We start from the raw sequence: 22,312 nt of genomic DNA, 5'->3' as shown, positions 1-22,312 counted from the left end.
TGTGAAAAACTAGTAAGGGGGTGTCCAGCACCTGGAGTGCTGGTATCTTCCTGGCCAGTGGCCAAGTAAACAGGGTGACACGAAAATAGGAAGTTTATCTATATTGAACTCTTTGCAGAGACTCTTTTCCTGACAGCCCTAAAATCAGCCATGGTGAAGATTTCTGGAGACTCCCAGTTAAGACTTTTTGTGGAGGAGAGGGTGCCACTACCTGACCTCCCGTGACCAGGAAGGTGCCAGGAGAAGGGAGCTGTTTCCCAGCACAGGGAGCCCAGGACAGAGGGCAGCAGCTCAGAGGCTGCAGCTCACGTGCCCACAACCCACAGGAACAACAGAGGCAGAGCTGCCTTAGGATGTCCTTGACCTTGCCGAGGTGAGGGAGGTCCCCAAGGCGCCTGCATCAGGTTGAATGTGGTGTTTGCAGCAACAACACATCTGTTGTGTTCAACAACCAGCCAGAAAAAGCTAAGCAGCTGAAGACGCCCACGCGTTTTATTCTTAACAAGATTGGATTGATTCACACCTCTGTAAACTACACAAACAGTGGCCACAGGGAACAGCGGGCTGTGAGGACCCCCGGCTAGGTCTTCTCACCTGGCACTGGCTGTAAATATAAACCAGCAAGGTGCACTGGCTTCAGAGAGGCAACCCGAGCCCAGCTGGGGCCATGCAGTGATTTCAGAGGGAAAGGAAGGAACTCTCTAGAAGAGCCCTCAGCAGTGTCCTGGCACCCTGATGAACTCCTTTTGCTCAAGTGAGATATGAATTCCTGGGAAACCTTTTGGGTGGTTTTCATGGGGTTACCTAAGTTATGTATTTTTTGCATAATGAAACAGGCCTGGGAAACCCTGGTGGATTCAAGAACAAAGCAGGACACTCAGTTCATCTAGAAGTCAGGGACATGAGCACTGGGTGCAGCGGGTGCTGGACACTCTTGGGGAAGCTGAGCGCCTTGCTGAGGTGCGTGGCTTACCCTCAAGGGGAGTGGCTCTCAGGCCTCACTGGGCCACTGGGGATGCTGGGGCACAGGTCCTGCGTGATTCAATGTCCAGAACGCAAAAAAGAAAAGCAAGCAAACGGATATCGTGACTTCATTTCTCCCCAGCCCCCAAGGTCGGGCAGTCGGTCTGAGGTGGAGTCTCAGCACCTGCTCTTCTAAATGGTCCAATGGACGGGCAGAGTTGAAAACATGGGCAGATAATGGAGAGCAGTGGGGTCGGTAAGAGAACAGCTTGCCTTCACCCTCCTCCCAAGGCCTCCCATGAGTTCTTGGGGCCACCTCTGTGCCCTGTAGCATGCATGCACCAGAGACCAGCTACAAAAACAGTCCTGTCCTCCCAGAACTAACTCAGAACAGGAAGATCCAGGACTAGGTGGTTGTAGGGACAAACGAGGCAAGGCACTGAACATAGCAGGAGACAGTTTTATTTGGCTGCAGCCAGGTTCAGAGGGCACAGCTTTTGCTGTAATCAATTAATCCCCTGAACCCCGAGTTCAGGGAGTTTCAGAGTTTTATACCCAGCACATAAGGGGAAGGGCTCACAGTTCACAATCTGCAGAAGTTCACATAAATGCAGCTTTTCTTTCACTGTTCTGGGCAAGTTAACTCTTCAAGGACAACACCTGATAAGGGGAGAACTTCTTCTCCCCTTTCTTTCATCCCCTGCCAGCTGTTACCATGGAGCCCATTGGTAACTTATCTTAAAAATGTAGACATCTCTGTGAAGTCCAGATCAAGGCCAGAGGACTTGTTTGCACATTTCTACAAAGTACTATACTGGATACATTTGTGAAAAACCAGTAAGGGGTGTCCAGCATCTGGAGTGCTGGTATCTTCTTGGTCAGAGGCCCAGTAAACAGGGCAACACGAAAATAGTCCAATGACTCTTTCACAGAGACTCTTTTGCTGACAGTCCTAAAATCAGCCATGGTGAAGAGGGCTTTTCTGTGGAGAAAGGGGGTGCCACTTCAAGGTGAGCACATGCACAGGGTGAGGAATGCTCTAGAAGGGGCCCATGCTGACCCCTAAGAGAGTGCATGAAACAAACACCTGATCTGGGTTGGGGGCCCGAAGAGGCGTCCTTGAAGAAGCAGGGATAGAAGTTAAACAGACAGGTGGAAAGAAGCTTGGTCCAGCTGAAGATCAAGGTCCTGGAGGAAGATGGGCCTGGCTGCAGGTCACAGGAGAATGACAGGAGGGACTGGCCCCCCTGGGCTTGAGAAAGCCTCCTCTTGTGGCGATGAGGAGAGAAAAGAGGACAGGACTCAATACCAAGGGGACAGTTGGAACTCTGGCTGTGGTTCAGAGCAGAGCCCACTGGATGACAGTCAGGGCGGGGTCAGAGGAGAGTCCAGAGTCTCACTCGTGTTCCAGGAGAGAACGAGGGCAGAACGAGGAGCCACCCAGGCCCAGGCAGGACAGCAGCAGAGCCACACTAGCCCTGTCTTCATCCTGGGCTTGGGCCTCCCCGTCTGCTCCTTGCACCTGCAGGACAGGGGTGAGCACCTGTGGACAGCTGGGGTTGTCGGGATCAGAGCTGGAGGACCCCAGCAGGCCCCAGGTGAATGGAGACGCTGGTCGACTCACAGATGCCAGCAGGCCCTTCCTGATCCACCCAGCCCTGTGCTGCCACTGTTGCTGGACCAGGGGGTCCGAACGTCCATCTTTCAGAAAGGATCTTTCAACACACTGCCACATGAGGGCTCGCGAGAGTCACTGGAGCACAACTCTGCCCAGTTCCCTGCCCAGTGACATCACGTCAGAGCTCAACTATGAAATCAGCCACTGTGTCAATATTTACACTGTGGAAATCAGCGAATGCTATAATCTGGGCTGTTGCTTTGGAGAGCTGATCTACCACTTCTCAGGGGATTTAGGAATTCCTCTGGAATCTCTCAAGTATTCTGCGAAAGAGACCCACAGAGACTCAGAAGGTTTTGTGGCTCATCCTAGAGGACTTTGGTACATCAGCGCCCTGGGATGCTCCTAGGGGGATGAGGGGGTGTTGGTAGAAGGCAGGAGCCCTGATGAGGAGCTGTCTGGGCCTAGATGTGTTTGTGGAGGAGCAGATGCACTGATTTCCTGAAGAGAACAGAATGATGATTGCATTTTACAAAGTCCACACACCAAAGGCAGAGGAGTATTCAGGGAAAATACACATGGAAGGGTGAGGTGGGGTCTTGGGCAAGCCCTAGCCGGAGGGCTCTGTGGGAAATCCACAGCAGCCCCTGGTGCTCCGGGACCTGACACAGTACTCACTGTTCACAGCATCCTGAATCTTGGGCTGATGGCGGCTGGCCCCCGGGCAGAGTGGGAAGCCGCACCTGGCCCTGCAGCCTCCCCACCACCAGGAGATGTTGTTAGGACATTTTACTTAACAAAAACCAGTTTATGAAAAAAAAAAAAACGAGAAATAATTTTAAAGGCACGTACAGTGCCACCAGACACAGCAAACACGATGTATCCATAGAAAACCTCACTACTTAACAAATAGATATCAATGAATATCTGTGACCACGGTTCCGAGTATACTTTTTCTAGGTTTCAGAAGCAGTTATGCTAACATCAGCTTCACTGATATTTCATTCATTCATAGTGAAGGGGGCAACTCCATGTTGCTAACTATTCAGAGAGTTAATAAACCATCACCACGGTTATTTTTTAAATATTTTTGGCACCTCAGGAAAATCCCCACACCTACTAGCAGCCACCCCTGTCCCATTCTCCCTTCCCCTCTTTCCTGGCAACCATGAATCACTTTCTGTCTTGATGCGCGGAACTGGTTCTGGACGCTTCCTATGGAGGGAATCAGTAGGCCCGTGGCCTCGTCTGACTGGCTCCTCACCTAGCATGTCCATACTGCATGCTGTCTATCCACTGAATGACTGTCCGTGGGAGGGATGACCCACATCTTACACACCCACCTCTTCATATAGCTGATGGGCCCTGGGATGTTTCTACCTTTGGTTTTGAGTGATGCTGCTACCAACAGTCATGTATGAGTTTGGGCAGGGACACGGGTTGCCATTTGTCCTAGATACCAGGAAGTGGCATTGCTTGGCAGTACAGTTGTCCTGTGACTTCCAGGGTGTTTCCCGGAGTGGCTGAGATATTTGATTCCCAACAGCAGTGCAAGAGGGTCTGCACTTCTCATTGTCCTCTTCAATGTATCTGCCTCTTTCATTCCAGCCATCCTAGTAGGGATGAAGTGGTATTTCATTGTGTTTTTAAAATTAATTAATTTACTTGGTTAATCAACAAAGTTTTGTCTACTTAAAGGGTACAACATGATGTTTTGGTCTATTCTATTATAGAAAGATTAAATTAAATTCATTAACATATTCATCATCTTATTATTTTGTTGTGAGAATGCTAAAAATCTATTGCTTTAGGCAAATTTTAAACATACGATATACTGTATTGATAGTAGTCACCATGCCCCAAATTGCCTTAGCAATCTCAGGCAAAAAGAACAAAGTTGGAGGTGTCACACCTGACTTCAAAATGTATTCTAAAGTTGTTGTAATCAACACAGCATGGTACTGGCATAAAAATAGACACATTGACTGATGGAACAGGGTAGAAAGCCCAGATATAAACTCTAGTGTTTATAGTTAATTAAATTTCAACAGAGATACCACGAATATAAGGGGGAAAGAACAGTCTCCCTAGTAAATGATGCTAAGAGTCCTGGATATCCACAAGGAAAAATGGAAGTGGATTCTTATCTCATACCCATGCTAAAGGAACTCAAAGTGGATTGACAGCTTCAGTGTAAGACCTGCAACTGTGAAACTTCTAGAGAAAACATAGGGGAGAAGCCCAGGTCCTGGGTCTGGCCGGTGATTTCCAGGACACAACTGCAAAAGCAAATATAGATAAATGGGATTTTATCAAACAAAAAACTTCTGCACAGCAAAAAGATAAAAACAATAATCAGAGTGAAGAGACAACCTGTGGAATGGCAGAGAATATTTGCCAGCCATACATTTGATTCAAGCTAATATACAAACTATGTAAGGAGCTGAAACAACTCAACAGTAAGAAAAGAGATAATCTGATTTTAAAATGGGCAAAGGACCTGAACAGACATTTCTCAAAAGAAAATACAAACATGACCTACCGGTACGTGAAAAAATGCTCAATATCTCTAATCAACAGAGAAATACAAATTAAAACCCCAATGAGATATTAGCTCACACCTGGTAGAACTGCTATTATCAAAAAGGGGATTTTTAGCAAATATGGGTGGAGACATGGAGAAAGCAGACCCTATGCACCGTGGGTGGAAATGTCAACTAGCACAGCCACTTTAGAGGACATGGAGGCCTCTCCAAAATCTGAACTAGAATGATCCTAGGATTCAGCAGTTCCAGTTCTGGGTACACACCCAAAGGAGCTGATGTCAGAATGGTGAGGTGATACCTGCCTCCTGTGCTCGTTGTGATTTTGATTTGCATTTCCCAGATGGCTAATGAAGTAGTATATCTTCTAGTGTGTTTTTTGACCATTGGTATATTCTTTTTGGAAAACTAATCTTCACCCATTTTTAATTTGGCTATTTTCCTTTTGTCATTGAGTTGTAAGAACTCTTTATATATTCTAGATACAAATACCCTGAGAGATACATGATTTGCAAATACCACCCCCCCATCCCCGTTCCCTGGGTTGCGTCCACTTTTTTGGTGGTGAAACCTCTGCTTGCTGTGGTGCCCTACACCTTCCTGACACACTGCACCAGGGCCTTGCCCGTTGCCCCAATCTACCTCCTCATGGAGTCCTGCATCCTCAGAAACTCCCACTTGTTGGTAGGAAGCACTCACATTGCTTTTACTTCTTAAGATGAAGTATTTTTTTTTCCTAGAAGCACCATTCCCTCTCTTGCAAACAGAGTCACTTTAAAGCACTATGCATTTCCTGAATCTTGTCCAAGGTTTAAAACTGAAGAGAGCCTCTTTATTTTACCTCCAGAAGAGACTCTGAAATGCAGGCGGGTCCCATCGATCTGAAATGCTCTGGCTTCACAGCAGCTGCAGCTTGGTTTCGGCTGCCTGTGCACTTCTGGGGTATATTTAGGTGGCTTCTATTTACTGTTCCCAGAATAGCCACAGTTTTCTGTTTCTCAGTCGTCCTCTTGGTTTTGTTCCTTCCTGCCCCAAATGGACCGTGACAGACGAGATGGTCTCCAAAACCCCCTCCACCCCTGAGAGCCCAGGCTCTCACCCCATGTCCAGGCCCCCTTCAAGGAGTGCAGAGCCAACTGCAACTGCTCCCAAAGCCCACTGACAGGGGAGAGGACTGTCACCAAAATGTAGAAGAGGCCCTGTAGCTAGTCGAGTCAGACTCATGTCCGAATCCCTGTGCTTCCATCACTGCTACTTAACTTCATCTAGAAGTTTCCTCTGAATTTAGATGTTTTGGAAGGAAGAGAAACATTTACCTACATCACTTCTAGGCAGGGTTGTAGACATATTTTGCAGTAATTCTAGTAATACTAATAACTCAAGGTGACATAGTCAATAGCTTCCTCTCTCCAAGGACAGTGAGAAGTAAGCCCCCTGAGACTGTGGCTCATGTCCATGCCATTGGTGAAGCACATAATGCTACTGGCTTCGTGGCTGACATGTGCCTTAATTTGCGAGGGCACTGCTGCTGGAGAGGGACTTCCAAGCTGAAGTCCCCTTCCTGCCCTAGATGTCTGAGTTTGCTACTAATCCCCAATGAGAACGCTGCTATCAATAATATGCTTTCCATGCTGCTCACTTTAAATCAGAAGTCAAGGTTAAAACCAAATCTGAGCTTCTCCTTTGAGCTCTCCCATAAATTTAGCTCAGCACACAGCTCTTCTGAGATCAGCCCCTCCTCTGAGCAGGAACAGGACACCCAAAGTGGGGGCGCACAATAGTTTCTTTTTGATGTTGTTTTGGTTTGGAGTTGTTTTTTTTTTTCATCTTTGTATTTTTACAAAAAGGTTGATTTAAGGAGTTAAGGCATTTGCACATGTTTATTTCAGTGGCAAGGAAACAAAGTTAGGTTAAGAAGGGCAATATTAAGGCCTACTTTATGATGGCATCCCCTGTAATCCCAGCAACTTAGGAGGCTAAGACAGGAGGAATGCAAGTTCAAGGCCAGAGTCAGCAACTTAGTGAGACCCTGCCTCATAATACAACATAAGGGCTGGGGATGTGGCTTAGTGGCTAAGTACCTCTTAGCTCAATCCCTGGTACCAAAATCAAACAAACAACAAAAGCAACAGAAGAGGAAGAAGGAGGAGATTGAACTGTGTCCTTTGCTCATTTGGGCTGTAACATAGCAAAGCACAAGTTCCCTGCCACTCCAAGAGGCCAGTGTGCCCAAGCTCAACCAGAGCACAAGACAGATAAGACAGATGAGGGCTTAATAATCCTTCCATATGTGGCATTAAAAGGCAAAATCCAAATCGCTTCTCAGAAGATAGTGAATAACAGCCCGGAAGACATCCCGCATAGAGAGCATCCTGCAGAAGCTGCTGGAAGGCAAGACCACTGCTCCCTGCTGAATCCAGAGCCAGACCAAGCACTGCCGCCCTTAGGAGTGGGAGTAAGGACTGTCCAGACCAGGCCCTGAGCTGTTGCTCCTTTGCCTCTGCAAGAAGCACCCTGCACCATCACTGATCACACCTTCACACTCTCCCGGCTCCATTTCATTTTCTAGCATGTTCTGAGATATTCTACAGCCAGAAAACTATGAAAAGCATGTGAAGCAACAAAATATTTAAAATATGGAAATGGGGGGTGAATGATAACTGCTGGTGTTATCATAAACACACTTGGAGGAGCTGGGAGAGGCATTGACTTTAAAAGCAGGTTCCCAAGGTTTTCATAAGAATAGAACTTGTCTATTGAAAAAGAGAAAGCAGTCTCACATTGCCTTTTTTTTTTAATTTTTTATTGTGGGTTGTTCAAAACATTACAAATTTCTTGACATATCATATTCCACACTTTGATTCAAGTGCCACTTTGCCTTTTATGGGCCTGTTCATGAAGACCTTTCCTGCTTTTCTTAGCCTTCAAGTATGAGTAGGAGATGAGTTTTTAGACCCTTGAGCTATCAGCGAGTGAGCATCAATGCTGACCTCAACCCACACCTGTGAACTGGATTCCTAAATGGAGACAATCTTCCAGTTGAGTGAAATTTCAAGGAGAAAGTGAATGAATCACTGTTTCTATTTGTGGTAGCTAGAAAACATGGAAATAAAAGTTAAAAGTGGTAGCCTGTTCAGTTCTTGGATGTGTAGACAAATAGTGCATACACATGCACGCACACACACAAACACACATACACTTCAATGATGCCATGTGACCTGTGCGAGAAGGAAAAGGCAAGGAAGAAGATCATGTTGGGTGAGAGACACTTGCCTTAGGCATTCCACTTGCCTTAGGAATGTGTGTGTCCTGTTTGTTGGATCATTTATCTTACCAGCCATATCGTGCTCTGAGAAGAACACCACACTTTATTTCCCAGCCCTCTATGGGTGAACAGGTAGGTTGTTTCCAATTCATTACTGGGAATAGATTTTGGATTAACACCTTCGTTATATAAGTGTATTTGCATAAGATTATTTTTTCTTGGGGGAAAAAAAATCCTAAAAATGGAAATAGTGGCTAGTAGAATTTCTATGCCTATTACTGTTAGAAGGAGTATACCAATCTTTACTATCATTAGCAGCACATGAAATTTTTAAGGATAATCATCTTAAAGTGAAAATAGAAATTGAGAAAAACCCAGAACAGATGGGCACCAGATGACTTCAGAAGGTCCTCATGAAACTGGAAGGTCCATAAGTTCTTGCGTGCTGCCTCAGAGGTAGCCCTGGGACAAAACAGGCCCAGCTCCGACACAGTGAAACCTGGTGAAGCTCGACTCCCCTCGCTGCTCACTGGTGGGGGTCTGCACAAGTTGCAGCCCTCAACAGTCAAAATGTACGTCAGCTCTGGGTGGCAGACTCTGCTTCCAGTGTTGCACCAAACCCCAGCTCACCCACAACTTGTTCTTTCAAGGTTCTTGTCTGATGAGTTAAAAAAAATAAAGTCCATAGACCAAAATCAGAACAGAAGAGCAGGAGTCATTAAAACAACAGAAAGAATCCCTGCCGGGCAATGGAGGACCTTCAGCAAGCTTCCCCCAGAGAGTGAGTCCCTCTGGGGCTTTATAGAGCACTTGGGTCACTGCTATTGGCCCAAACTTATGCTAATGAGGGCTTGGAAACGCACTAATACTGTGGGTCAACTCTGGGGTCCCAACTTCCATTCATCTCTGCCATCGTCCATTTCCTCAGGGTAGGTCAGAGGTGGAGGGGGAGGTCCTGGGATGGGGCTGCAGCACTGCATGGAGCTGGCTTCTGCAGCAGGTGTTAGTATAGGCCCAGGCCTGGCTGCTGCAGGGTGACAGGTGGGCGTGGATTGGCTGGCCTGGGCCCTGGCCTGAGGTGCCTGCATGTTGGGCTCCTCATGGCCACCAGTCATGCCTGCCTTGGCCCACTCACCTGGGCCCCACTCCATGCTCCACCGCTGCTTCTCGACAGGGACCTGTGGGTGAGCTGGGGCTTGGCAGCCAACGAGCTGGATGGGGTGAAAGGGCCTCCAGAGCCGTTTGTTAGATGGTGGTTGAGGAATCCACAAGGGAGAAATATCCTGAGTGGATCATTGCAGGAACAAAGACCGGTATACCTCAGGCCCTCCAACCCCTGCTGGGGCTCTAGGGGGTTCTTGGGGATTTGACTGACCCCTGCCCAGGTTGACCAACCTCAGCCAGGATCAGGATGCACCTCCAGACCTCGGGTCTCATGCTGCTGTCTGAAATCCACAGACCTCTCTCAGCCCTGCAGTAAGGAACAACCCCGACCTGTAAACTTTTTGCTTTGTTCGCCTTTGCAAATAAGCAAGCTCAAAAGGGGCTAAAGTGTGGAGCATTTCTTCCACTTTGGCCTGTACTTCCTCCTCTGGCCATGATTCCAACTTCTTATGCATACAAGAGGCAAGAAATGCCAGCACAAATCAGCAGATCCCTGTGGAAAACAAGGGGGAAAGGCAGTAATCGGCAGTACTTGTGGGTGGGAAGACCCAATTACTTCTTTGGAGCACCTACAAGTTTTGGCCAATAGGGTCATTCAGCAATGGGCGACATGCCAATTTTTGTTCCCACTGTGTCAATTCCCAGAGTCACAGTGGACTAGGATCTGGGGTGCCTTGTGGATTACCACTGGTCAGAACTCACCTCCCTTGTCCCTGAGCAGAAGCACAGCAGGGACAGAGTGAGCACCTAACAAAAGCCTGTCTGTAGCACTAGAGCATCCTGGGGAACAGTGGGCCCCAGGAACAGCAGTTACCCAAGGACTTCCTCCTACGTCAGAGTTGGGGCTTCTCATTTCCGCCCAGCTGAGGCCCTCACAGAAATAGCTAGAGCCTGAGTGAGGCCCATAGGCTTCCCCTGAGAGAAACCTGGCAGGAACCAAGCCCACTGCTGTGACCAGGATGCTCCCTGGGGTGGAGAGGCCAGGGGACTGATGTCTGGAAGGTCCCTAGGGCAGAACAGCAAGCCCAGCAGGAGGAGGAATTTAGCCCTGGACATCAAGGGCCGCCTCTACCTGGACAGGCAGAAGAAGACATTTTTAATGAGGTTCTGTAGGTCAACGTGATCTTGGGCTAAGGGATGGTCACTGAGCAATGCTCAGTGCAGGACCGAGGGATGGCTGAGGAGGATCAGGTGCTGGGGAGGACGTTGTGGGGGGAGGAGGAGCAGGTGCTGGAGGGGATGCTGGGAGGAGGAGCAGGTGCTAGAGGGGATCCTGTGGGAGGAGGAGGAGGAGCAGATGCTGGAGGGGATCCTGTGGGAGGAGGAGGAGGAGGAGCAGGTGCTGGAGGGGATCCTGTGGGAGGAGGAGGAGGAGGAGCAGGTGCTGGAGGGGATTCTGTGGGAGGAGGAGGAGCGGGTGCCGGAGGGGATCCTGTGGGAGGAGGAGGAGGAGCAGGTGCTGGAGGGGATTCTGTGGGAGGAGGAGGAGCGGGTGCCGGAGGGGATCCTGTGGGAGGAGGAGGAGGAGCAGGTGCTGGAGGGGATCCTGTTCGAGGAGGAGGAGCAGGTGCTGGAGGGGATACTGTGGGAGGAGGAGGAGCAGGTGCTGGAGGGGATACTGTGGGAGGAGGAGGAGCAGGTGCTGGAGGGGATCCTGTGGGAGGAGGAGGAGGAGCAGGTGCTGGAGGGGATCCTGTTCGAGGAGGAGGAGCAGGTGCTGGAGGGGATCCTATGGGAAGAGGAGGAGGAGCAGGTGCTGGAGGGGATACTGTGGGAGGAGGAGGAGCAGGTGCTGGAGGGGATACTGTGGGAGGAGGAGGAGCGGGTGCTGGAGGGGATCCTGTGGGAGGAGGAGGAGGAGCAGGTGCTGGAGGGGATCCGGTGGGAGGAGGAGGAGCAGGTGCTGGAGGGGATCCTATGGGAAGAGGAGGAGGAGCAGGTGCTGGAGGGGATCCTATGGGAAGAGGAGGAGGAGCAGGTGCTGGAGGGGATACTGTGGGAGGAGGAGGAGCAGGTGCTGGAGGGGATCCTATGGGAAGAGGAGGAGGAGCAGGTGCTGGAGGGGATCCTGTGGGAGGAGGAGGAGGAGCAGGTGCTGGAGGGGATCCTGTGGGAGGAGGAGGAGGAGCAGGTGTTGGAGAAGTTGCTGTGGGAGGAGGAGGAGTAGGTTCTGGAGGGGACTCGGTGGTAGGAGGAGGAGCAGGTGTTGGAGAAGTTGCTGTGGGAGGAGGAGGAGCAGGTGCTGGAGGGGATCCTGTGGGAGGAGGAGGAGCAGGTGCTGGAGGGGATCCTGTGGGAGGAGGAGGAGCAGGTGTTGGAGGAGTCACTGTGGGAGGAGGAGAAGCAGGTGTTGGAGAAGTTGCTGTGGGAGGAGGAGGAGCAGGTGTTGGAGAAGTTGCTGTGGGAGGAGGAGGAGGAGGAGCAGGTGCTGGAGGGGACCCTGTGGGAGGAGGAGGAGCAGGTGCTGGAGGGGACCCTGTGGGAGGAGGAGGAGCAGGTGCTAGAGGGGACCCTGTGGGAGGAGGAGGAGGAGCAGGTGTTGGTGGGGCTGATATGGGAGGAGGAGGAGGAGGAGGAGGAGGAGGAGCAGAAGGAGGAGGAGGAGGAATAGGAGGAGGAGGAGCAGGTGCTAGAGGGGATCCTGCAGAGGAGGAAGAGCAGGTCCTGGAGGGGACTGTATGGGAAGAGGAGGAGGAACAGGTGCTGGAGGGGACACTGGATGAGGAGGAGGAGGAGGAGCAGGTGTTGGAGGGAAGCCTGTGGGAGGAGGAGGAGCAGGTACTGGAGGGACCCTATGGGAAGAGAAGGAGAAGCAGCTGCTAAAGGGGACGCTGTGGGAGGAGGAGGAGGAGGAGGGAAGTGATACCTTTGAATTTTCTTGTCAGTGAGGAACCTGGGTGTCTTACAGGGCACCCCGGATTTGGAGAGGTGGGGAGTAGGCATGGTTCAGCGTCGGACTTCATGACACTCTGAGAGACTCTGCACCGCTCACTCTTGGCTCATTTCCTTGGTGCTTGGAGGCCTCTGGCGTTGCATGGTGACAGGAGAGGCAGAGCTGGCTGAGGCATTTAGTGGCCCAGCCCTTTCCTCTACCACTGGCCCACATGGTGTTGGGTTGGGGAGGGACCAGGTCCTCAGGCGGAGGACACATGCCCGCTGGGGTGGGTGTAGTGTGAAGGGCTGGGTGCCTGGGAAGCCAGTCCAGGGGTCTGCCTGTGAGGAGCTGCTGTAGGGAACGGCCAGGTCTCCTGGTTCCTGAGGGCCTTCGTCAGTTTGGTTCAGGAGCTGACGTTGCCATGCCTGCCTCCGCAGACCTGCCCACCTCAACACGACAGGTCCTGCTCCCTTCTCCCTCATGACTCTCCTTTCTTCCATTCATTCAGCAAGGGCTTCCGAGTGCTCCTTGGCAAGGTCCCTGCTTTAGAGAGTCACACCCATGGGCAGCTGAAGCGAGTGCCCAGGCAATCCCCAGCCAGCTGACAGTGCTGCTGCCTCCAGAGAGAGAGACAGGGCTCTGCAGGTGGCAGGGCCTGGCCCCAAGATCAGGCCTTCTGAGACCCTGCCCAACCCTGAGCCAACAGTATCCTTCTGGGTTGAGGTTTCTGCTGGTCTCTGTGCTCTGGAGTAAGGACAGAGTGGAGTAGGCTCTGTGTCCTTCACTAATGCAGACACTGTCTCCTGCTGGGGCCAGGCTAATGCCAGTCCCCTTGTTGCACCTTTGGAAGCAAACAGCTGCCCAGGGTGGGCTTCTGGCCTTGAAGAGGAGCTGATTTAGGTCAGTACTCCAGCTCCCCCTGCACAGAGGAGGCAGAGCCGAGGAGACGAAGCGAAGGCCAGCTGTGGACCATGAGTCACCCGGGCACAAGCAGCAGCTATTTATGATCTAAATGGCATCAGATCTCTCTGCTACCCTGGGTCTCAAGCCCGGGTCTCCAAAACACTTCTTGTGAGATGGAGCCAGAGAGAGGCAGAGAGCCTGTTCAAAGGAGAAGACAGTCGTCATCCCAGGTTCATCACACCTGCACCTGGCAGGCAGCAAAGTAGAGTCTGAGGGACAGAGTCGGTTCCAGAAATCCCTAGAATTCTGGGCTCCGTGAATACGCTAGCTCATTTATTCTTTCCTTTTGGTCTTCCTGCTTTGAACACCTTCTGTAGAAACCAGATACTGTGAGAGATACCAGCCGTATGACAGATCAGAGTGGCCCTCCTTGTGGCCCGTGACTGGACCTAGTGGAGGAGAACAGAAACTGTGTCTGTGCTGGTTGGGTCCTGCTGTTCCGCCAGTGCTATCACAAGCACATTACGTATATCAGTTCCTTTCATCTCCACAGCTGCTGTGGAAGGCAGACACCATCGTTATCTCCATCTTAAAGACAGATGACCGAGCAGGGGAGATTCAATAATGTGTCCCTGAGGTACTATTTACAGCAGCCCCCTTCCCACACCACCTCACACCATGGCAAATGGTGTGTGGGGGTGGCATGTGTGGTTCCCGGTGGGAAGGGGTGCAGCTTTGCGAGGACCTCCTGTGTTCGAGCCTCCTGTTGGTGCCTCTGATCCTTCATTCTCTGGGCTGGCCACCCAGCTCCATCTCTCGGAGGTCCCAGGGAAGGAAGCCCTTGTTTTATCATGATCTGGCTCCAAGCTGCAACGTGCCAGCTTTTGTCTCCTCATTGTGGGGACAAGGCTGTCCCCAAAGCCCAGTGGTGATGTCCGGTGATCCAACCCGTCCATGTCCTGTTCCCCCCAGGTGAAGTCATTCAGCCTTGATGTTTCTCCCTAGAGAAAGACGAGAAGGCCTAGTGGGACCCTGGAGAGTCTGAGTTTGTCCCCCTGAAGTACCTGGATGCCTAATGGGGGTGGGGGGATGGGGACACGTGAGGGTGAGAGAAGGCCCCCAAGTCCTGCATGTGCTTGCACCTGGGGTGTCTGAGTTGTTCCTGCCAGGCGGCGAGTGAGCCCCGGCACCCCGTCCTCGTCCCTGCCTTTCCCAGGCTTTCTCTCCGCTGGGAAGAGAGTGCTGTACTCCTCTGAGCTACCTGGGGAAACTCCATTTCCGGTTCCTGGAACCACTTTAAGCAGCTGTTTTTAAGCACTGACAACTACAAAAATAATGTTTCTCTTACTATTTAACACTGGGAAGGACTATGAGACAGAGCTGATATTGCACAGAGAATTAATTAAATTATATGTTTTCTGTCTACTGAAAACTCTTATCGGATTTCAAGATTGTTGTTATTCATTCTGAACATATGGAGTAAAGTCTTCATATCCTTACTATGAGGACGATCTCAACAGTATTTTTCAAACCACATCAATTATAATCCATGGATGCATCATAGTAAAAACAAATTAATTGATTGCACTTTTTATTTTTTGTAGTCAACAAATAGGACAGAACAGAATTGATATGATAAAACAGAATGGAAACAAATGCTCACATGTGATAAAGGGAATATTTCATTAACTAGTTTAATCAGCTGCCATATGAGTGTGTTATACATATAAATGCATACCACATACACATGTATACATCCATCATGATGTATGTACATGCATGCAAATTATGTGTAAGGGTGGTGATGTAAAATGTGTTTTTCTCAATTTTTAGGTTGATATATGACTTACAAATGGTAGAATTCACCCTTTTTTAGTGTATAATTTTTGGCAAATGTAAAATATATTTCTGACCATGGCAAAAAAGTGAGACAACTCATTAAAGCAAGAGTCTACTTAATAACTGGAGATACTCACAAGGTGAACATTCTCTTAAGATCTTTGGAGGCTGTGACGATTGAATCTCTGGAGATAATTTCATACACCCCAGATTTCAAAGCCCCATAGGACCTGGGAGATTAGCAAATCAATGGTTTTCTGAACTTTCTTTTAGGATCACTGCCTTTTCTTACAAACCAAGTCTAACAGAGAACCCCTGCAGATAAAAAGCAGAGTTCTCCACAGAGAGCAAGAAACTGCTGAAAACTGCCACCGGGTCTGGCCCTCTCCAGACCAGATTAGAAACCTGAGGCCAGAAAGACCAAACAAGGGCTCAGGGTTGGCTGCTCCTCATGGGCAGAGCCAGAGCTCATGCGCAGGCTGCTGGCTCGTGCTCAGGGCACTTCCCATGCTGTGCAGGTCTCCAGGGAACCATGAGCACCAGGTAACCCAACAAATGGAAGAGTGAAGCGGGACCACAGATATGTACCTACCCTCACAGGAGAAAGCAGGGCTGCGGCCCTGGGGACCCCAGAAGTGTGAGCCAGCCCAGGAAGGGCCGTAACAGGTTATAGGAGCAGTGTGAGTCTGGAGACAGAGCCAGGGACGAGGCCCACACCAGGAGAAGAGTGGTAAGCCTCCAGGACATGAGGAATCGGCCAGCACACGTCTACCTTCCTGGCAATTCTCCCAGGCCCGTCTCTTCTGTCTTCCTAGAGGACCACAGTACTGCTGAGAACAAAACCATCCCTCCTTGTGAGCCCACCATGTCAGACTGCCAGAAACTGTCATGAAATCCCTGTCCACTCCCCTACCATCTGGTCAAAGGGTAAACAAGCAGGAGGAGGGCCTAATGACAAAGGACTGGTGTCTCGCCATCTCCCCTCTTGAAGCGCCAAGACATCGCTGGGCTTGGGCCAGCAGACTGTTGGTTACACTGTGCAGGGTAGGAGGTCAGGAGGGAGAGTTATTTAATGGGTGTGACCTGAAAATGCACCCCAGGTCCCCTTTCAGATACTCCCCTGTACTACTAAACTCAAGACAGGTGTCCAGGTGTCCCCTTCAGATGTCAGTTCATACTGGCACCCTCTGAAGAGGAGTGAGGTCAGAGGTCAAATGTCCTGTCCTCTTGCCTGGGTGTTATCCATAGTGTTGTTTCTATTGATACTTCAGGAATCTCATCTTTCTTAAAAGGTTTTCTTTGTTTTGTTGCAATTATAGATTTGGGTTTTTAGATTTAGGAGCGTAGGCAATTTTCTAGATATCCCATGTTAGCCTAGCTCAGGTAAGATATTTTAAATGATTAGAATTCTCCAAATTCCCTCATGTGCTCATGTATCAGTATCACACTAACTTCTAGGTAATTTCATGGGAGTTTTAAAATATGGGCCCACCATGTCCTACTCCCCCGAAAACAGTGTTGCCTTAAGCAATATCAGTACGCACTTGGTCAGGCAGCGAAACCTCCTGGCTTAAAGGCAGCATTCGGAGTTTTCTGTTGAAACCTGAGCTGCTGCAGTTGAATACAGAAGAGGAAAGATTGGAGCAGCACACAGGGCTTAAGAAGAGGAGAGAGGACAACCAGGAAGGAGAGATTAACAGACGTGGGACAGCAAGGGCCTCCCAGGGTCCAGACACTCCTGCCCCGCAGGGAGATGAAAACCAAGCCAACAAAACTAGGGAATAATTATTTCATGAGTGCAGCTAGCAACAGGGATGTTTAACCATATGGAATTGTCAATGGTTTGACTTACATAGAGCATTGCAGAAAGTAGAAATAGCTATTTTCATAAAAGACAAGTATTTATTCGGCACTTTCCTTCATGACTTGCCTGTAGAACGAGGGTAGAAGACAAAGTGAGGTGCTGGGAGGCTCAGGCCCTCCAGGAGCGCATGCCATTCACGCACCACAGCTCCATAAAGGCACATTCAGACCAAAGGCCACCCGTAGAGATTACCTGACACCCATCCCTCACAGACTTGGAATAGTCAGGTGTTGGTTTTGCATTTTGTATTCACAACATATAAGAAAGGAGCACAAGGAGTACAAAGCTTTTGAAGGCTTGGATTTAAAATACTGCTCTGCCAGTTACTCTGTGACCTAGGACCTTTCTTGGTTTTCTAATCTATAAAACGGGGTAACAATGACCATACAGAAATGATTTATGTGAAACACTTAACATAATGTCTGATAGTACTCAAAAATGAGTACTGTTTTAAGTGATATTTTAGTTATTATGTCTATAACGAATGTAATGGGTGAACTTACTGAAACACCACACAGAAGTATTATTTCTTAATAAATTCTTTTCTTTCAGCTCATTTCCAGAGCAGGAAATGGCTGGCTTGGTAGCATTCTCACTAGGGCTCTTGGGGCGAGTTCCTGGGAAAGGTGTGAGGTGTGGAGGCCACCGCTAGAGGGCTCTGCAGGGATCCTGAGAACGTTTCCTTGGTCGTAGTGCTGGGGAAGCCACCCCGAGAAGCACTGGCCTCTGAGAGACTCGTCCTTCTGCTCATCATGGCTGTTCAAGAGGGCAAGTACTAACAAGAACTCCCCTAGAGCGACTTCAGGAGCCACTCTGCCGCACACTGGGGGCATGTGGGTGGATGTCACCAGAAACAGCTGGTAGGTGCCAAGTTAGGGAAACCTATGGTTCTGGGTCACTCTCCACTGCTATCACTCCACTGAGTTACCTTTACTGGGGATCAGAATGACAGTACAGTGGAACACCAACTTTGAGACAGGTTCTGAAACTCTGGGTGAGAACTTAACCAATAATAACAACCAAACCCACCTTGAATCTTCGGATTTCCTGTAGTGGCTGGGGCCAGGACTGAGTTTGGGACACATGTGAATGAGATCCTATAAAGTGGCGCCTGTTCTGGGGTGTAGGAGCCTAGGGTCCTGCCTGTAGTGAATGGTGGGGCACATTTCATGATGCACTATCCCAGATTAACAATAAATGATAAAGGTCCTTCTGGACTCAGCAGTCACTAGGGATGCAATAGGTAATTCAAGGCCTTTTAACAAGCCCCTTCCACCAGTAGCTGGCAGCAGGTCTGAGCGGCAGCTGAGAAGGCCAGCCTGCAGAGTCAAAGGCCAGACCAGCTGCAGCAGGAGCTTGGGAGCCTGGGCGCCTGGCAGAAAGGGAGATTTCCTCCAAGCCTGCCTTTTCTCGTGGCTGCTTAGTCTATGGACTGCATTTTCTTCCCCCCAAGAGCTGTCTCTAGGGCCAGACAAATAACGTGTTCTTAGGCTCAGGAAGCCCACGCAAGCTGTGGGGAGCTTTGCTTTTTTCCCTTCTCTCCCTGTAAAACAATTCAGGACTGCGCAGGGGAGGAGTCAGCCCTCCATCCAAGTCAAACACCTCCTGGTTAAACTTGCGGCGACTGGGGCTTACGTGCTCAGGGTCCCCACAAATGCGTCGGTCCCACTAAAGGGCTGGTCCTGGAGGCGGCGGCCTGAGGCTGCACAGGGGACTGGCTGGGAGCTCGGGACGCGGCCTCAGGGCTGGCGGCCCCGGGGCGGGGGCGGAGCAGGTGAGCGGCCGGCGGGGCGTGGGGAGTGCACTGGGACGTGACGTTGGAGTTTGCAGCCAGCCCGAGTAGGAGGCCGCGCGTGTGGAGTGCTGCGCGGCCGAGAGGATGTGCGCGGCGGGGCGGCCGCCGCAGTGAGCCGCGGCGCGGGGCAGGAGCGAGGGGCGAGAAGGAGGCCGCGGCTGGAGAGGCTCGCCGCCGGCCCCAGGATGTAGCGATCAGCGGCAGCGCTCCTGCAGGCGCCGGCTCACCATGAAGAAGCACTCGGCCCGGGTGGCCCCGCTCAGCGCCTGCAACAGTCCGGTCCTGACCCTCACCAAAGTGGAAGGTAAGGCGCGCGGCCCCGCGCCCCTGCGCCCCTGCGCCCCTGCGCCCGGCACCTGGGCGCGCTGCGGGCTGCGTTCGGGCCGCCCGCCGGCCGCCCGGGTGGGTCCGCAGTGCAGCGCGCCGCCGCCGGAGACCCCGCCGTCGCCGACCACCACCGGGCAGCGCCCGCGCGTCCGCCCGCGGCGGCGCCTTTCCTCGGGCGCTGCTCATTGCCCACCTCGCCGCCCCAGGCACCGGCGCTGCCTGGGTTGCAGCGTCCTCCTGCAGCCCGGCTGGGCCGGGTGTTGCCCCGCGGGGGCAGGCGGTGCGGGCGGTGCAGGCGGGGATGCCTGCGGCTTTGCAGCCAAGGGACTTGATGGGGATGGGCGGGGCCGGCAGGTGCGGGGGAAGCCGGTTGCAGCCCCTGGATGTGTTCCCTGTGGCTCCAGAATGTGTCCCACCCTACATGTATCCCCTTGAGTATGGATACGCCCCCACAAGGGGTATCTGCGGGAGAGTATCGGCCACGCTGTCATTCCTCTGGCGAGAGAGGGGACCCTGCTTTCCCACAGGGAGACCATCTCAGTCCTGCACTTCCCCAGAGCTGGCCCAGCTGGCTGAATGGAGCGTGGGAGGGGCAGGCAGAAGGAGGAGGGCAGCCCCTTTGTGCCCTGAGCTGCCAAGTCCTGCAGGGAACAGCCATTGGCACTCCCATGAGAGGTGACCACTGAAGTTAGGGCCTGTGGGTGCAAGGACCCTGCACCCGACTTGTGAGTTCTTGCTTATTGCAATGAAGCTGAGAACCAGTGAGGGCGAGTCACAGCCAAGCAGTTGCAGGGTGCTGCCAGCCTGAACATCCACCAAGGCCGGTGGGTAGCTATCTGGTACCTGCAGATAAGGACTCTGGGGCCCAGAAAGGTGGAGAGACTGTCCCCAGACCTACAGCTGGAGCTGTGAAGAGCATGAAGGGATCCTAAGCCCATGCAAACCCTTGGTTTGCCCTGAGCTGCAGGTACCTCTTTCTGGTTATGGTCTGCCTTGGGAGGTTGGGTTTTCTCCAGTGGCTGTCTCCTCCTCTACCCTCTCTGGAAAGACCTGGTGGGAGTGGCCCACCCCAGAAATTCAAGTGGCCTTGCTGGGAAGGGGGGCGGGGTTCCAGGCTCCTCCCAGGGCCCCAGGTGCCTGAGTGGGAGGAAGCTTGATGTTTACCTCTCTTGGCAAAGAGGAGACCCTAGTGGGATGCACAGGAAGTCACCCACCTCCACCTGCTCCTGGGCAGGTAGGCTCTGATGGCCAGCAACCAGCGAACCCTGGTTGGGTAGGACAGGCCTGAGCTCACTGGGAGATATGCTACATGGTGGGGAGGCCACCTGAGCAGGGTGCTGTGGCCCCAGAGGTGCTGCAGGGACAGCAAGTGACAGCAGCAGGCACAGGTGTCCTCTGGCTTCCTGGAGGTTGCCTTCAGGGAATGAAAATGAGGAGTCTCCCCTCTGCCTTAGGGCTGCTCCCAACTGAGCTGGGTCCCTTTCACGCTGACGGCCTCTGCCTTACTCTGGGTTGGTTTATTTAGCCAGCACTCACACATACATCTGTGGGGAATGGAGAGTGTGTTGTACCAGCAATGGGGTAGAGTGAGCATGGAGATGGAGCTCTGCCCCTTATACAGTGTGACCTGTGTAAATCTGACGCTGAGCCTCAGTTGCCTTGAATGTGAAGAAGTACCAGCCCACCTAGGCACACTATTGAGGAAGGAAGGAGATAGAGGTGAGTGACAGTGTCTAGCACGTGTCTGGCACACAGTAGGTGCTCAGTAAATATCTGGCCCATCCTGCAGCCACAGCTGGACCCCTTTGGCACACCTTGCTGCTCCCAAGGAGCGTGGTGTGGGACAGTGTCTTGAAATACCTGCAGGGCTGCAGGGATTCCCTCGCTGCGTGGGCTGCCCACGCAGGCATCAGTCAGAGTCTGCCGGTCAGGACCTCCTAACGCCTGTCCTGGCTGCACCTGGGCTCACGCAGGGCTTTCTCTCTGCCTGGCTTTTTCCCTTGGTGTTCAGTTTGCTTGGGGGTCTGTTTTTCTAAAACCATTGCATCTTGCATGCTTGTTTTGGAAGTATTGAATCCTTCTGTTTTCCTTGGGTGCACAGGGCAAGGTGGTCCCCTGCCATGCTGGATGTGAAGAGCAGACAGGCTGCAGGGGCAGAGTGCAGCCAGCCAGGAAGGTTTATTAGCTTGTGGAGTGTGTCATCTAAGGGAGGCAAGAAGCCACCAGCCTGTGGTGCTTATAAAACCAAAATAGAAAATGCAGCGCTCGGGTGAAGGCAGACACAGGAGGATGGACAAGATGACTTCACTTAAGCAATAAAGAATTCAACTGCCCTGCTCTGTCCTGTGACCATTTAACAAGGCCCTGAAATGCAAAGATGAGCAATGCTAGCTGCATTCTCTTAAGGAAATTTCATTCCAGTGGGAAAGAGACATTGCAGATAAATTGTCAAATAAAAGGTAGAAAGTTCTGGTTCAACGCGGAGAACAAAGTGTCACCGGGAAACTGAAAATTGAGCAATCTGAGGAGGAAGCCTTTCAGAGGAGGACTTTTTAAAGGAGAAGCTTCCTGTGGAGGAGGCCTGTGTGAGAGGAGGCCTTCCTGAGAAGTCCCTTCTGAGGAGCAGGCCCTATTGAGGAGAAGACCTCTGGGGAGGAGGAGGTCTCTGGGGAGGAGGAGGTCTCTGGGGACCAGGGCTTTGGGGAGGAGGCTCTTCTGAGGAAAAGACCTCTGGAGAGGAGGAGATCTCTGAGGAGCGGCCTTCTGAGGAGGAGAACTCTCGGGAGGAGGTCTCTGAAGACCAGGGCTCTGGGGAGGAGGCCCTTCTGAGGAGCAGGCCTTCCTGAAGGGAGGCCTTCTGAGGAGGAGGTATCACCACTGAGGCTCAGGGGGTGTGAGAAAGCGTGTCAGCCATGGAGGAGAGGAGAGGCTATTTCAGGCAGAGGCTTGGCCAGGATGCCTGAGGAGAGCGGGGCTGGGCCTGGGCAGGGGCTGAGGCTCCCTGAGTGGCTCTGGCCAGGTGGGGGCTCTGTCACAGCTGCGTGGGTCTTGCTCCCCTGCCCTCTCCCTGGCTTTCCCATCAGAAGTGGACACTGTTGGTCAGGAGCATGTCTCCAGTACAGGAGCATTCACTAAGGTCACCCCCCCCCCACAACA

The 22,312-nt window shown here is 51.7% G+C and overlaps 1 protein-coding gene across 6 annotated transcripts in view; it reads left to right on the top strand.

Annotated features, from left to right (window-relative positions):
• The window catches only part of Slc35f3 (solute carrier family 35 member F3), a 250,951-nt gene that overhangs the window by 145,625 nt on the left and 83,014 nt on the right, over nt 1-22,312 (top strand). The window contains exon 1 of one of the 6 annotated variants that reach the window (XM_046432091.2): nt 17,721-17,894. The exons of 3 other annotated variants lie outside the window; for them this stretch is intronic. In XM_046432091.2, the coding sequence (XP_046288047.2) occupies nt 17,876-17,894 (19 nt within the window). In that variant the 5' untranslated portion in view covers nt 17,721-17,875. Of the gene's footprint in view, nt 1-17,720; nt 17,895-18,842; nt 19,134-22,312 lie in introns of those variants that run through there. 2 more of the 6 variants (XM_058575006.1, XM_046432090.2) reach the window with 2 other exon arrangements.

The sequence above is a fragment of the Marmota monax genome, unplaced genomic scaffold, assembly GCF_021218885.2.
Source record: "Marmota monax isolate L192 unplaced genomic scaffold, Marmota_monax_Labrador192_F-V1.1 WCK01_AAM20220418_F8-fsc00071, whole genome shotgun sequence".
Lineage (NCBI taxonomy): Eukaryota > Metazoa > Chordata > Mammalia > Rodentia > Sciuridae > Marmota > Marmota monax.
The sequence above is the reverse complement of the archived record's forward strand: the minus strand, read 5'-3'. Positions and strand labels throughout refer to the sequence as shown.